General features: G+C 40.6%; 1 protein-coding gene across 1 annotated transcript in view; it reads left to right on the top strand.

Annotated features, from left to right (window-relative positions):
- atf6 (activating transcription factor 6) overlaps positions 1-15,857 on the top strand; it is a 37,274-nt gene that overhangs the window by 19,588 nt on the left and 1,829 nt on the right. The window contains exons 11-15 of the mRNA XM_063891862.1: positions 278-373; positions 1,262-1,364; positions 2,080-2,144; positions 3,057-3,168; positions 8,201-8,285. Of these exons, the coding sequence (XP_063747932.1) occupies positions 278-373; positions 1,262-1,364; positions 2,080-2,144; positions 3,057-3,168; positions 8,201-8,285 (461 nt within the window). The remainder of the gene's footprint in view (positions 1-277; positions 374-1,261; positions 1,365-2,079; positions 2,145-3,056; positions 3,169-8,200; positions 8,286-15,857) is intronic.

Below are 15,857 nucleotides of genomic sequence, written 5' to 3'. Positions count from 1 at the left end.
TAGAAGTCATTAGTTACCAATACAATTCAAAAGGATTATAATTGTCCCCACATTGAAGCCATACTGCTCTATTGCTTCCTCTAGGTTGATCAACTCTGAGTGTTTCAACTCCGTCAGAGGGCGTGCAGCCACGTTGGCTCTCAGTTTCAAAGCATACTCTCAACATGTGGAAAATATTTCATCAGATTCTTATTTGACATTCATACGTTGATTTGAGAACCTTGTTAAGTTATCGCTTCTCTCTTTGTTTAACACCCTTTTATCGCCTCTGTGGCAGCTCTGAAGATAAGGCCCTGATGGTGCTGAAGGATCCCCTCTTCCTCAGACCCCCTCCCCCCTGCCAGCCCCCTGTTAACAGGACCAAGTGCTTAGAGTAAGTTTTGAATGTTTTAATGTACCGCCTTCTTTTCTGTTTTATTACATATTAGCCAGAATTCAAATTTCTTCTGTATATTTTATAATGTTTAGATAGTCTTCTTTATTTACTGAGAAAATGTGGATATTGTTTTTAAATGTTCAAAGTTATCTTATTTTTTTTTGTATTTTATTCTATTTTTTAAGTAACTCTTGTACATCGACTGTCAAAATACTCCTGTGACAAAATACATGTCCCAACTTGGGATGAATAAAATATCTATCTTCACTGCACTACCCAAAAAGTTACCATAGCTCGAAAAAATGAAGGCAGAGTTGATAAAAAAAAATATATATATGTATATTTGAATTGGAGCTTCCCATAAATCCCTATCCATCTATCCATCTATCTATCTATCTATCTATCTATCTATCTATCTATCTATCTATCTATCTATCTATCTATCTATCTATCTATCTATCATCTCTCTATCTGTCTATCTATCTATCTATCTATCTATCTATCTATCTATCTATCTATCTATCTATCTATCTATCTATCTATCTATCTATCTATCTATCTATCTATCTATCCATCCATCCATCCATCCATCCATCCATCCATCCATCCATCCATCCATCCATCCATCCATCCATCCATCCATCCATCCATCCATCCATCCATCCATCCATCCATCTATCCATCTATCCATCTATCCATCTATCCATCTATCCATCTATCCATCTATCCATCTATCCATCTATCCATCTATCCATCTATCCATCTATCCATCTATCCATCTATCCATCTATCTATCCATCTATCCATCCATGTGGATCTATGTATCATAAGACCACAACAATGCTTCAATGTGACCTAAAATGTCTGATTCCTGTTGATTGGCAGGTTGGCGCATGAGTTGAGAGGCTGGGTCCACCGTCATGAAGTGCAGCAGACCAAATCCAGGCGCATGAGTAACGGCAATCACAAACCCACAAGGACCATTCTGGTAAGTCGCAGCATGTTTTGAAAAACAGGAAAACATGTCTAATGGGCCGGGCGAGTATTAACAGAATGTTCAGTGTTTGGCTTCCCCTGTATTTTAGGGCCACATAAAGGATGGTATTTGTCAAACCCAAAGCCTCTCTTTCACCACTGTTTCACCTCCCCTCACACCTTCCCCTTTTTCTGCCTCTCATTTCTGTCCACCGGGCCGGGTTTAATCCGGCAGCCATGAGAAAGTAAACACAACACTTAGAGGGGCGCTGTAGGATTAGAGCCCCCTGCTCCTTTTTTCCATCATTTTTTCTAAGTTTGTCACAGTAGGGCTAATCCACTCGGAGCTGCCCAGTTCATATATACCCAATTCTTCATTTTACTTTAAATACACATGAAGATGTGTTTATTCCTCACCTGTTTTGAGCTGTTTAAGAAACACATACATCTTTTTCAACATGTATAACTTCATTTCATATCCCTTTATTTTGTACAGGTGTTCATTTGAATGGTTTTACACTGCGCATTTAAGCTTTAAGATTCCTAAATTAGTTGTAATTTATCAGGAAAAACCTCACGAATGGAATCTGTAGATGCTTTTAAACAGTTTTTTGATCATAATGGAGAATATATTTATGTGTTTGACAGTGTTACCAGGTGTTTATCCTGCTGTAATGGTTAGTTGATGCAGACATTACAGCTCATTGTTTGTCCTTTTTTTTCATCAGAAAACAGAGAATAAGGACGATGCCCAGATTCTGACTGTCCGATACACAGAAACTCCCGAGGAAAAGTGAGTAAAGGCCTGTCACAATTAGCCAATTCACACCATTAAACCATTTTTCAGGTTTAAACGTTATTCTACAATCATTTTCCATTTGATTTTAAAGCTGCATTAAGCGTTTCTAGACGTCTAGAAGGCAAAACACACTGTAGATCTATCAGGATAGAAACACAGTCACGGCTGTTTGTGTGGCGAACCAGCAATGTGTCGTAAACTCAAAGTGAGCTAAGGCTGGTTTAAAAATGCTGACTGTAATGTTTGTTGTCAACAGGCTACACCCAAATAGATTATGTAAAGCAACTGTAGACATAACAAACTGTGTGTTTCATTGTATTTTGTATTGGATAAAGGTGGCTCTTTGAGGGGAACTGCTTATGGGAAAATCATTTCTGCATCTCTTTCTTCACTTATGGCATTTTGTAGTTTTTACAATCGGTAAATCAAATCTACAGAACAATAGAGCAACACTTAGAGCTTTTAGGCAGGCCACAAAGTGTTTATTCTACAGTAAGTTTGTGGAACAGCGGACATAGACTGCTGTAGAGCTGCAACTAGCTAAAAGGTAATTAACGTTAACGACATTTTCACAATATCTTACTTTATTACACTTTTTTTTGTCTGTTTTTTGGGCAAATTAATGACACTTTTCATGAACCTAGAAACACTGTATTGTTATATGTTGTTTTCTTTGTTGGTAATTCTTAATCCTGAACAATCTTGTAGGAAGTGTGTCTATATTAGGGTTAAACAAACAGACAAATCAAATAATACTAAGGTTTTGATATCTACAATACACTGTAATACACTTAACTGACCATACTGTTGATTATCAGCACTTATTCAGATCAGTCTTTTCTCCCTAGTTTGTTTTCAATTCCTTTTCTGTGTTTTTCTTATTTTTCTGTTATTTATAATCAACAGGAACCCTGGCAATGAGCTGCAGGTTTTCCAAGCTCCTTATCACACATACAGCGACTTCTTCGATGAGCTCAACCGTCGTGGCGACACTTTCTACGTGGTGTCTTTCCGCAGGGTGAGTTTTAACTTGAAAAAGCAAGGCATTAGCTTCCACATAAAGTTCAACTGAGAAGCTTAAACGCTAGTCAATACGTGTCTGTCATGACATTTCTACCGGCCATAACAAGCTACAAGTGAATTATAAACACTGTGACTTATGAGCAGTGTTGTGGGTACCGCGTTACTAGCGGATGTGTCAGCGGAGGCGCAGCGCTGTGATGCGTCTGTGCCCTGCTGCTGACCTACATTACCTGTGTGTGTGTGTGAGTGTCTCGAAATGACAGAGAGGTCAGCGTTTTCATCGTGGAAGTACGCACATTATTTTCAATTCACCAGCGAAAAGGACAAGAACAACATAACGGTAAAATGCACTCTCTGTGTTGCTGAAAAACGTTTCGAAAGTCTTCTTTTGCTACGTTTCAATCACTGCTTTGAAGAGTAAATGTGAGTTTAGGCCTGTGATACTTGAACAGTATTTTCATAGTTCAGCTATTAGGCTATATTTGTAATTTGCCTGCTGTGTACCAGTGACGATTCTATTGTTCGTTTTATTCGGCATTTTTGTTAGATCGTTGATTGGTCGTTAATTTATAAATGGATCTGAATCTGCAACCTGTTTACCTCAGATTCTGTTTACTTAAAGCGCACGTAAATTTATGCACTTTCATAACTGCATCATATCGGCTACCTGGGCTGGGTACCAAAGTTAGGCAACTCCTGAATTTTGATCACATGTTCTGTGATTTAACTGACTGTCTTTCTTGTTATTGTTATCCTGCAGAGTTAATTTGGTTGGATGATGTTATTCATTGTCAGGACGTCTCGGTGCATTTAAAGTAGGCTGTGTGTCTGCGTCATGTGCGAGGCGCTGCAAACGGCTTTCAATTTTCGGTAACGCAGGAGTACTCTAACGCGTTACTTTTATTAATAGGTGACGCTGTAACTGATTACTTTTAATTGATAGTAACGTTGTAACCTAATGAACTACTTTCCAAAGTAACTATACCCAACACTGCTTATGAGTCATTAATATTATAAAGCAATAGGTTTGTTTTTCACCAGTGGGGGAGGGGATGAAACACAATCGCTCAAGTGTGTAACTACGCCTCTCCGGTCCAGTTTCCTTCGTCAATCTGTAATCATCAAGAACATGTTTTATGTTTTCAGGCAAAGCAATATGTCACACTCAATCTACTCGGCCTTTAGTCATGTGTCAATTTTTCCACATTTGAGACTCCCGGTATGTTTCTAATTTTCCACCTCGGTATGATAAATCCTGGACATCATAATCAGAAAGAGTTCATCAAATAAGTTTATTGAGCTTTTTTTTAATCAAGATGAAGATATTTTCCTTGGAAGTTGCTGCTCCAAATGTGTCCCAGTTAACATTTACCTAGCAGTTAATAATAATATAAAATAACTACGTGTTACTTTAACACAGTCGGTGAGTTTTCCTAAGAGCTCATATCCCACTCAACACCTCGGGGTGATGTTAAGCCTTAAATCTTCAGGATTACTCTCTGGAGTTTTGGTCAAAGTTCAGGACCCCTCGTCACAAAGTAAGTCACAGAGGTCTGGCTCTGGGTTGGCATGGTGACAGCAGCGACAATGATCACAATGGCGTTCCCGAGCTGAGGGCGTCTGCAGGTCAAGTGACCGCCCGTCGGCTTCCAGAAGCTTTGTGTTGCATAAAGCGGGGAGGGTGGTTCAGAAAGTTCAACGTTAGAGGGCAAAAACACTTTGATACATTGACTTTTATTCAACATATTTAAATACTAAAGTAGGCGCTGAAACTCCCTGACCTGCTTTAATGAATCACCCAGATATAGGGATGCTTCCAAACGTAAATCTTGAGTATAAAAATGTTAACACGTGCCAGTAAAAAGCGTAAAAACACTCAAAAGTAAAACCTTATGTTTAATTATTTTTTGGTTGAGTCACAATTAAAAACAAATAAGGGAAATTAAGCTTTTTGATCATTTTGATATGAGATTAGAGGGGTTGTACCCATTGCAGTCTCTAAAAGCCCAATTAAATGTCTTCAAGTGATGGTTTCATCCCACTAACACTCCAAAACCCAGCATCATTCAGCTCTAGAGATGCAACGATAATCGATTAGGTAATCTTCAATAAAAAATGAATTAAAAAATGGCAAAACCTAGAGTTGAGTTTCAAGTTGTCCTGCTTTTATCCTTTTTTTATGCAACAGGAAATGTTGGACTTAAAAAAGATCACCTTGGATCTTGAGAAACTGGGCGATTATCAAGAAACTTAATCTGTAAATAAGTCATAATTACATATTAAAATTCCTGAATACAAACCCATGTAAAGACTCTTCACATCCGAGGAACATGAAGAAAGTCCTCCTGCTCCATGTCTGCTCTTGGTGGATGTGGTTATCTTACTTTTTAATTAAATGCTGAAGTGAACGTATCCTGGTTTTAATAAGCTGTAAAGACTAGAGGAATCAAGGATGTGTTATTGGGTTTGACAAACACATTTTTACAAGAACTGAAAACAGATCTTGGATTACAGGCTTGTTTTTCAGTGTGTTTTATTTGCACATACATAAGACCAAGAATATTATGTGAGAGTAGAGGTCAGGAAGCCACACTCCTTTCTACCTTCTAAAAAAGAAAGAGTGTGACCTTTTCGTTCTTCACAACTTTTATTAGCTTTTCCCACTCAGTTTATTTGCCTTTGTTTTGTTTCCTGGGTTTCAGGGTATATATATGTGTGTCTGTGTGAGAAGGCAAAACCGGGCGTGCTTTTGTTTTTCTGTCCCAGTCGGTATGATGTTATAACAGCACTGCCAAAGCTCTGGATTAAATTTGGAATTTTGTTTGGATTATGTACCAATCACTACCAATTTTGTCATTTTTCCCCTTGATGCAACTCGTCTGGTTCATCGTGGGATGTTCTTACACCCGCCAGCAGTTTAGGTCACTCTGCAGTGTGTTTCTTTTGACTCTCAGGGATGGCCATGCTAAGGTCAAGGTTACTTTAAGACAACTATACAAAACCACCTGTGGCTTTAAGTGTGAAATGAGGTGATGGAAGGAACAACCCCCCAAATATAGACCCGCTCTCTGTCCCGTCATGTTGCGGTCTCTCTCTCACCACCTGTGGCTTAATGTAAGTGTGCATTGAGGTGAGGTGGTGGAAACACTGGCTGCTTTCACCATGTACCGTATCCCATAATGCTCAACCAAAATGCACCTGTTGTCATGGCAGCTGCAGCTGTTATGTCAGCTTGAAAAGCTCTCCGGTCCCCTGATGATGAGCAGTAATGTGGCTTGTGTTTTCCTGCCACCCTCCAAACACAGTCCATGCAGCCTCTCAGTCATTTTGAACATTTAATACTCCCTTTGGTGGCTTACAGCTTATCCCTAAAACCCTGCAGTGCCATGACCATAAATCACAGCAAACCCTTAATTCTGAAAAATACAGGAAATGATGCTGAACCAGATATCTGCTTAGCTGAGCCCACCTTCTTAGCGTCATTTTAAAGAGACCCTGTCATGTGTTACATAGGTTTTTGTGCATGTAAATGGTCTGCAAAGGCTAAAATCCCAAAGTTTCTCTCCCACGCACTCCCCCCATGCCTGAAACGCCTGCAATGGTTTCCTTTTTTACTTCTGTAACATAGTGATTTCACTTTGTAACACTTGCCCTTCTATTAGCTAGCGCACCATACGTAATAGACTAAAGGGCTGGGGCATCTATAAGCGATTGACCAATCACAACAGAGAAAGCCAGCTAACCAATCAGAGCAGACTGGGCTCTGGTTTCAGACAGAGAGTGAAAAGAGGCGCTGCAGCACAGGCAGTATGAGAAACATAAAGAGATTTTTGAACACGTATGTAAACGTGTCACAGTAGAGGCACACAATACAAATATGTCCTCTTAATTAATCTTATCAGGCATTATGAATTAGTCTCGTCAACAGCAGTGATCTACAAAAGAGTCCCACATGTGCTCTGTTTTTTAACATCCTCTTTATCTCATAGATGGCATAGTTTCTCTCCCATGTGTCTTCTTGTATTTCACACCGTTTCCAACATTTCTTCTTCCTATTTTCTGGCTATGATCTAGCCTTCTCCGACCTCAGACTAAACTCCCGCCTGTCGTCACCCTAACGCTCCTCATTTTTCAAAACACCCCACTGAGTTTTGCATGCTAAGTGTTGGATAGTGTTCATTTTGCCCCTTGATAGATAGAAAAGCCACAAAAAGCTCCAGTTTTGCAGGTGATGGTTGGCAAATCTGTTTATGTCATTGAAAATAACCCTTTCATGGCTTCATAAAAATGGAGAAAGATATTTTTTTCAGATCAGAAATGATTTCCTACATGGACTGCATTTTTATTGTGCATTTTCTTTGCAACCACTCAATGAACTTTTGCATTTCTAGTGTGTGTGTGTGTGTGTGTGTGTGTGTGTGTGTGTGTGTGTGTGTGTGTGTGTGTGTGTGTGTGTGTGTGTGTGTGTGTGTGTGTGTGTGTGTGTGTGTGTGTGTGTGTGTGTGTGTGTGTGTGTGTGTCATGTGTTCTCCCATTAGCATTGCTCTCGTTAACCACAACTCCTTCAGATGATGTGCTGCTCAGATTAAAACCGTCCCGCTCATTATCTAATGAATTGCACTAAAACTACTTTTTAATAGCTTCAGTGACTGCAGGACTTTTCTGGTTAATGCCCTTTTAAATCTTAGACTTCTGCCAGATTAATCTAGGAGATTAATTAGTGAACGAGTGTTTGATGGCCCAAGGGGAAGGATTATTAACCAAAATGATTTCATCTGCTCAGACGATGGGGTAAGGAATGGAAAAGGACTTAATTTGTGGAATTTTCTGAGTCTCAAGGACCTCTGATCCTCCCATTGCGTCAATGATAACCTCATGTTAATGCAAATCTTCAAGGAGGTCATCTCTTTAGAGATATCAGCTGGGCTCCAAATCCTCATTAACGACTGGCAAATGCATGCATAAAACTGTCTCATTTGCTGCCAGATGGATTTTCCTCTCCGTAACCTTCTGCTCTTTGTTCCCAGGACCATCTCCTTCTTCCTGCCACCAGCCACAACAAAGGAAGTCGACCGAAGATGTCTCTGGTGTTGCCAGCCATGAACATAAACGGTAAGCACTGCAGCACAGACGCAGAAACAGTTGGGGGGGGGGGGTCAATCAACACACTGTAACAGATGAGAGCAGGGCTGGGAGCAGATTCAGAAACACGTCTCCTCACAAGAATGCATTACTTGTGGTGCAAACACTTGCAAAGAAAACTCCTACGATCAAAATAGAGCCATTTTGAATTTGAATCCTACTAGGGTGATTTCAGATCCTTTATTCATCTCTTCTGGTATTTTATTCCCCAAAGATCTATAGGTTTTGTAACCTGTTTAACTGAAATGGATGTTTCTTTGCTGATTTTCTTTGCCAAAACAACTTCTTTGACATCTGAATTCTTGTTAGTAGAAGGTCTTTGCTCACCGCCTCCCTCTGAGCCCTTTGTGGTTTCTGTTATGTCCTTCAGACTCTGATTATCCTCCCGGTTGCGTTTAGCCATGCTGTCAAGTGTCTGCACAGCTGCTGACCGAACCACACACAGACACAAACATTTCGGTGCGGACATTTCATTTTAGCTTTGATCTTTTCTTAGAGAACTATTTTTGTTGAACAGAAAATATTGAACTTGAGGTCTAGAAAGGGAGGTTTATTTTGTTAGATTTACACTACAAATATTATTATTTAATCAAAGATATCATATTGTCATTTTAAAATGCCTTTGTGTTGGCACAACCTTGTAAGCACATTTGTGTTATCACTCCATACATTGCTTGAATTCTTTGGCTTTACATCTATCACCATTCAGGGTTTTTAAAAATAGCCAGACACCCGTAGAGAATATAGTAATTTAAAAACAATTTGTGGACTACATTTCTAAAGTCTTGGCGTTTTGTCCGTCCCAATCTTGTTTTCCTGCCACCAGAAGGAAGAGGAGAAGGTGGAGCAAGCGAACGTTGAACTAGACTTACATCTGGAAAAAATCTAAGAGACCACTCCAGATTTTTCTTAAATCTTTATCTCTACATGTATAGCAGCCATTCCAGTGTCTGTTGAATTCCGACACAGAGCAGCGTGGCAGCAGTGTGGCAGTACCTGTCAATCACAAGGTAGCTCCACCCATAAAATACACACTGCCCTACCTATTTTATATTAAATGGCCCATAATTTACAAAATGACAACAATGCACTAATGAAACTCAAAACTAGCATTCGAGACCCTAAACTCATGTTCACAACTTTTACTGAGGTAATAAATCAAGTTAAAAGTACTGGTAATCAAACTTTCTTTTACCAACTAGAGGAGTTTCCCCCTGCCGGTCAGTTAAAACAATGCAGTTAAAGGCACTGGCTCATTGGCTTCACTTTTAAGACCCTTGAACAGTCAAAACAAATTCAAACCAGCATCATCAAGGCCTGTGGCTGTAGTCCGAACTGGGCCACCTACAGGTTCTGGACATAAAGTATTCATGGTCTTTGAAACCTTGGGAGAAAGTAAGTGCTTTGTTTTCAGAGTGCCAAACTAAATATCCACTCTGATGGAATCACATGATGGCTACAAGATAGCATTGAAAAATCAAGTAGAAATACAAAGTCCTCTTGAGGTTAAAGAGCACGGAGGATGCTCATCTAGACCGCTTCATTTCCTCTCAAAGGAACAACTTCCACCCACAGCTTGTCCTGGTGGGTGGCAATCAGAGTGCACTGATGGAAATCACCTCAAGGGGAGGTGATTTCCATCAGTCCATTTTAGATGCAATCACCTTTTTCCTTTTTATTTGAACGCAATACTTTTAAAAACAAAATCAATTGATAGCACTTTAACACTGAAACACTGTACACGAGTTACGCCTAAATCTTTCAATATGTAATTGGTAATAACCTTGGGTTTTGGTTGGTGCAGTTGTTGCCAAATACTTTTTTTGGCAGTATGTTCTTTATTTCCATGAGCTCATCATAGCTTTTCTCCATGGTCCTTAGATCTGCTGGATACCAGATATAAGAAGTCAGGTCCTCAGAGATTTCAATGAAAGTATCTCTCTTTTTTTTGCCCAAATTCAGAAATGATTTATCTTTTGGCGTGATTTTTACCAAATCTGCGGTGGTGCAGTGAACTGAAAGGAAACCTGCTCAAGAGGGATTGTGTTTGCAGGGTGTGAACAATTAGGAAGACAGCCTGTTGTTGTTGGGTGTTTGCCGGGTGTTCAGATCCGAAATCCTGTTGTTCCTCTGTTATCTCAGAGTCAGTGGCGAAGCACCAGCTACAGATTCGATTAGTCAACCAGCTCTAAGAAGAGTGAGTCAGTGGAATATGACCTCTTAGGGAAGACATGGCCAGTGGGAAATAACTTTTTTCTTTCCTGTGAGGGGGGTGTTAGAGATGAAGATTGATGAAGGTAAACATTGTTCTTGGTTGGTCTTGTCAGGGAGGAATGTTAGGGTCCATGCTGGTCAGATGGCTCATTGAAATGGCTGCAAACAGTGAAATCCAAGACCTCCTTTTCAGCTAATTGATGAAATGGGCAAACAAAGGTGGCATTCAGGGAGAGATATCAGGTCTGGAAAGATTCTTGTAAGCGCAGGAAAAGGACCTTCGATTTGCATGATCGGTCATGGATGCACGAAGTTGGCCTGAAATGCAAAGTTCCTATGTGCTTTAACTTAAAGTATTTTCCTGCTTGTTTTCTGGAGCCAGTATGCTTGACTCTATTATGCCAGCTGGATCATGTGGTATCTTTTAGAGAGAAGCTTAACAGCAGTTTTTATTCGAGCACAGATGCTGGTACGGTAGCTTCAGTTTCAGATGCCACAACAGCTCCTTCTGGAAGTCCTCTGTTGACCTGACTGATGAGCTGGTGATTCTCCACACACGCTTTCAACATGTAAAGTCCAATGTGTCACACAGATGACAGCCTTCAAGTCGCATTTCAGATTTATGTTGTCTGAAACTTTGATGTGATTAAATACGAATGAACACATTTAGATGGGCAAGACATCCTGCTTAGAAATGCAGGAACACTGTCCCTTCTCCGAGCGTGATTGCTCCACAGTGGAGGATAATTCTTTCCAGCTCCCTGTTGCTGCTCTCCTTCAGGAATGCCTTCCTTCTCCAGTCACTAAATGGTTTTCATCTGGAGGACGTGGATACACTCTGCTAATCCAGAGTGAGCGTTTGGTCTGTCTTGGTCAATAACTGATCATCGAAAATTTGAGACTTTGATGTAAGCCGTGGCTTGTTTCTGTCTCGCCGCGTGTCCACGGTTCAGGGGCTCTGTTGAAGTTACTTGACCTCCACCGCCTTGATTCTCTCTGAAAACGTATCTGGCTGAGCATTGGTTCCTCATAAGGACTGAAGCGTGTGTTTATTTAACGATCTCCCGAGTTTGAAAGTAGCTCAATCAAGTGGAAGCGACATGTTTGGAGGAGCGGAATGTTTGGTAGATGACATCATCTACAGGTGGATCGACCGTGGCAAACGCACTGCAGTCTATGTTTGCCTCTCTGAGAGTGTACATGTGCAGTGTAGCTAACAGCAGTGGGAGTTCAAGGTAAAGCAACGCTCCACTGAAGGAGTCGGGGGGTCAGATTTTCCTACTCCTCTAATCCAAACAAACATGCACCAACGCTCTGAAGAGAAGTGCACTCTTACCAACCCAAATGTTTAACCCTTCTGATCCTTGGAAAAATAAACTTGAGCAAGTGATTATTCGCCTCAGTGACTTAACTCTCGGCACTTAAAGCTAGTATTAGCCTCGCTAACCGTTGTGGTTAATGTTGGTAAATGATCCACCAGTTCTGTTTCAGAAATAAATATTCAAATGTTCAACTTAGATGTCCATCATCCCCAGGCCATGAATCATTCCCTCTTTCGTGGTGATACCATGACTCTCACTCAAGCGCCTTTATGAGGTTACCAATTTAGATTTTTATGAAATATTTCTAAAGATATTGGATGAACAGTCTCTCCAATAAGGTAACTGTTGACCTTTGGCTCTAGTGCCATCATCAGGTAACATTTGAAATGTCCTCCTCCAATTTTCCAATGTTAGCATGCCCAGCTAGGTGTTGAATACCTGCTAAACATCAGTGTGTTCTGCGTGGTAGCATGATGTTAGCATCTAGCTCAAAGTGCAGTGTCACAGGCTGCTAGCATGTCTGTAGCAGTCTTTTTACTGCAATAAAAGATGATATTCCCTATTGTAAAATACAGTTTTATTCCACATCGGCTTTGGCTTGTAGAACGTCCCTATCTATAAAAGATGAGTGTATCGGCAGAGTTTTCTCAATTGAAATTTTCTGACAGTTGTATGTAATTGCCTTCCTATTAGATCCGCAATCATTTTATTGGCCTTGTAATTTTGTAATTATACTTGCTGATGAATTCCTTCCTCTTGAACATTAAAACAAAGCTCCCCTCATGAACATGTCTTCAGTGTTTGTGCCAGTCTGGCAGCGACCATCCTCCCGAGATGCTCTCTCAAGTTTCCTGGGATGCCTCGTTGCCAGACATCAGGGTTTTCTCAGAACACACCAGCTCCCTGTGTTGCTGACACTTTCTGGAACATCTCCAGATGGCATCAGTAAAAGGGGGAAGGAGACCATGCAGAGCAGGACGGTAGATCTGGCAGCTTCTTCAAAGAGCTGCTGTTTGAAGTCAGGCTTGCTTGCGCGCACGTGTGTGTGTGTGTGTGTGTCTCTATGGAAGCTTCTCAAGTTGTTGGCGGAATACAATTGAGAAATGTTGGTCATTGGAATAATGGTGACAATTATGGCCAACATATTACAGTGCAATTATTTTTAAATTGTGGTGCATTTGATTTGATTATGGGGTACAGTCATTTCATTTAGGGGTGGCATAACTTTTTTGCAAGCTCTTCGTCACTCTATAATGGGGATATGGTGAATGTGTTAGCAAACCATTGCCTTTGTAGTTTAGTTTAGTTTATTAGTTTACAGTGTCGTGGACAGTCCCCACCAATTAACTGTCACAAAAAACGTAAATAGGGCAGCTTTAGCCGACATGGCTAATTTCCAGCTGTTGTCCCTGGCCAGATGGTAACAGACACCTTAAAATCACAATAAAAATCACAATCATCAACAGGGTTAGTTAAAAAGAAAGGACGAAAGACAAGTTGATGGAGGCGAAAGGATAAAAGAGAACAATCAAATGCAAGCAACACACGTTACTTCATACATGTCACATATAGCACATCACAATCACATAACAGACACGTGGGGCAACACCCATGAACACAACATGTCACACACACGCCCTATCCAGAACAGACTAGTGTGTGCAGGTGTAGTTGTCAGTGAGCCTTGTTTTTAAGTGAGCTGTAAAGGTGCTGGATGTATGTACTGTATGTCTTTGATTTGATTGGGAAGGGAGTTCCAGTTTTGTGTAGCTGTGACCGTGAATGATGACTGACCAAAAATGCTCTTCCTAAATGGGACTGATAGGTCGCCACGAGTGGAGCTTCTAGTGGCCAGTCTTGTGTTATTACGTTGAGTTATCAATGAGTTCAGAGGTACACATTATCAAACAAAAAGAAACATTCAAATGAATTTGGAGACGCAGCTCTGTTTTGGTTTCCACCCTCTCCTGAGAGAAGCATCTGACTCTTGAGTTGCTAATCCTTCCACTCTGCTCACCAACTCTCCACTAAAAATAGCATTAATTACCTCTTTCATTTGGGGAAACGTAAAGGAATACAGTAATGTGGTCCAAACGTATGTATATTTGGAATAAACACTTTGGGAAATTAGGAAACCAATGAATGAGCAAAGTGTAGGGTTAGGGTTAGGTTGACTGTAATACAAAGCAGTGGAGGTATACTTATTTTCTTTATGTAATTATACAAAGTACGGTCAAGGTATCCTGGATTGACCATTCCTTGCAACCACACTATCTAAGGCTGCTGCCCATTGCTGTATCTCTACTCCGTTAACACTCTTTTAGATATTAATTTAGAGAATATATTAAAGCAGTAATAAAGTGCAAATTCATTTTCATATTTATTCAAAGATGTCTTGCTTTGTTTTTCCATGCCTGCGTTTTTCTTTATGGCCATCAGAGTTTGCAATATTTCCAGTATATTCTGTGTGTTGTGCATTTGGATATTACACATGACACTTTTTCCACTTGCTGCCACTTTTATTTATTTTTAGATAGAAATGAGCTAAGCAGCGTAATGTCAGGGAGGTTTATTTGAAACTGAGCAGAATCTAAAGGCTCATATGTGAAGCAATGACAGGACCTTGAAACTCGAGGGGGGAAACATTCAGATGTGATCTCATCCAGCAGTATGGAGATGCACAGAGAATCACTTTTCCAGCTCGGCTTCAGACAGAGGCCTAATTTGAAACCGACATAGCGTGACAAAATCCAAAACCAGAGGATGACTTCCAGAGATGTCTGTTGCAGCACGGAGGCCATTTGAAAAGTTCCAGTTTCACTGCAGGTGCAAAAGAGGAAGTTCAGCAGCAGATGAAGTCATACTCGGCTTTACATCTACTGACCATTTAATGAGATGAACATCCGTGGAGTCTTCTGGCTGCAGAAGGGGCTATTGTATTGTCACTGCAGGATCTGATAACATCTTTAAAATGAACGGCTGTGGAAATCCTGCAGAGAGGCAGAAGAAGCTGATGTCTTGTGCAGGTGTCTGGAAATAAAACTGCAGCTTTTTCAACAACTTTGCAGATATTTTAAAGACCGCTCCCTCTGAGCGCACTCAAACGGACAGAGTTTGTTGTGGCTTGTGTGCTGCATATGGGGAATGCTGCTATCATATGGACACGGTTATATAAACTGCGACACGTTTTCAAGTTTTCTATTAAAATAAATCACAAGGGATCCCTCGACATGCTGGAAGCTTTTTCTAGCGAAGGATTTTATAAGCGTGTCCACTCGAGAAGATGTTCTTCCCCCAGGCGGAGCAAATTCAGGCTGCGGGAGACCACAAACTAGCAACCATTGTCTCACGTCCAGCATCTCTGTCCAAACTTGAATTTCCCGAGCCAAAGCCAAAGCAGTTTCTTATTTGTAGGTCACACATCAGGATGACCTTGAGAAGAACATTTATTTTTCTCTTGATAATGAGCTTTTTGTTTATTTTCATCTGTGTGTGTTGCAGTCTCTGGGGTTTTTCCTAACACAATAGTCTGACTTTCGACCTCTTCCTGTCGCTTAATCTTGCCAGAGTTTCTTATTTTCTTCTCTAAATGCAAAGAGTCTCTCTTCCTCTCTCCTAAACTATTCTTCTCTCCTCTCAAATGTGCATGTCTTGCTTTTGTTTAGTGCTGTTTTTGTTTATCTCTATGAAGGAGAAATCCAGCTTGTGACTCACCTCTGGACTCCATGTGTGTCCGCTTCTCTACCTCTCTTTCCCTATAGCTAGCTGCAGTTTTCAGCCCCCCAAATGGCTCAAACAATACTCCTTTACAATCCCAAATCACTCTCTTATCACATCTCTCTGCGACCAGTGTAACAAAAAACCTGCCATTGGTTACTGTGACGCGTACAGTTTGGCGAGCTGTATGTGTGTCTTGAGTTGATTAAATCTTCCGCTGTAATATAAACCCACTGCTGACAGAGCAGATACACAGAGTAGAATCATTGATCTATGCACTAAATCTAAC

The sequence above is a fragment of the Eleginops maclovinus genome, chromosome 9 (assembly GCF_036324505.1).
Source record: "Eleginops maclovinus isolate JMC-PN-2008 ecotype Puerto Natales chromosome 9, JC_Emac_rtc_rv5, whole genome shotgun sequence".
In the NCBI taxonomy this organism is placed as follows: domain Eukaryota; kingdom Metazoa; phylum Chordata; class Actinopteri; order Perciformes; family Eleginopidae; genus Eleginops; species Eleginops maclovinus.
Note: the sequence above shows the minus strand (reverse complement) of the source record. Positions and strands in the feature narration are given on the sequence as shown.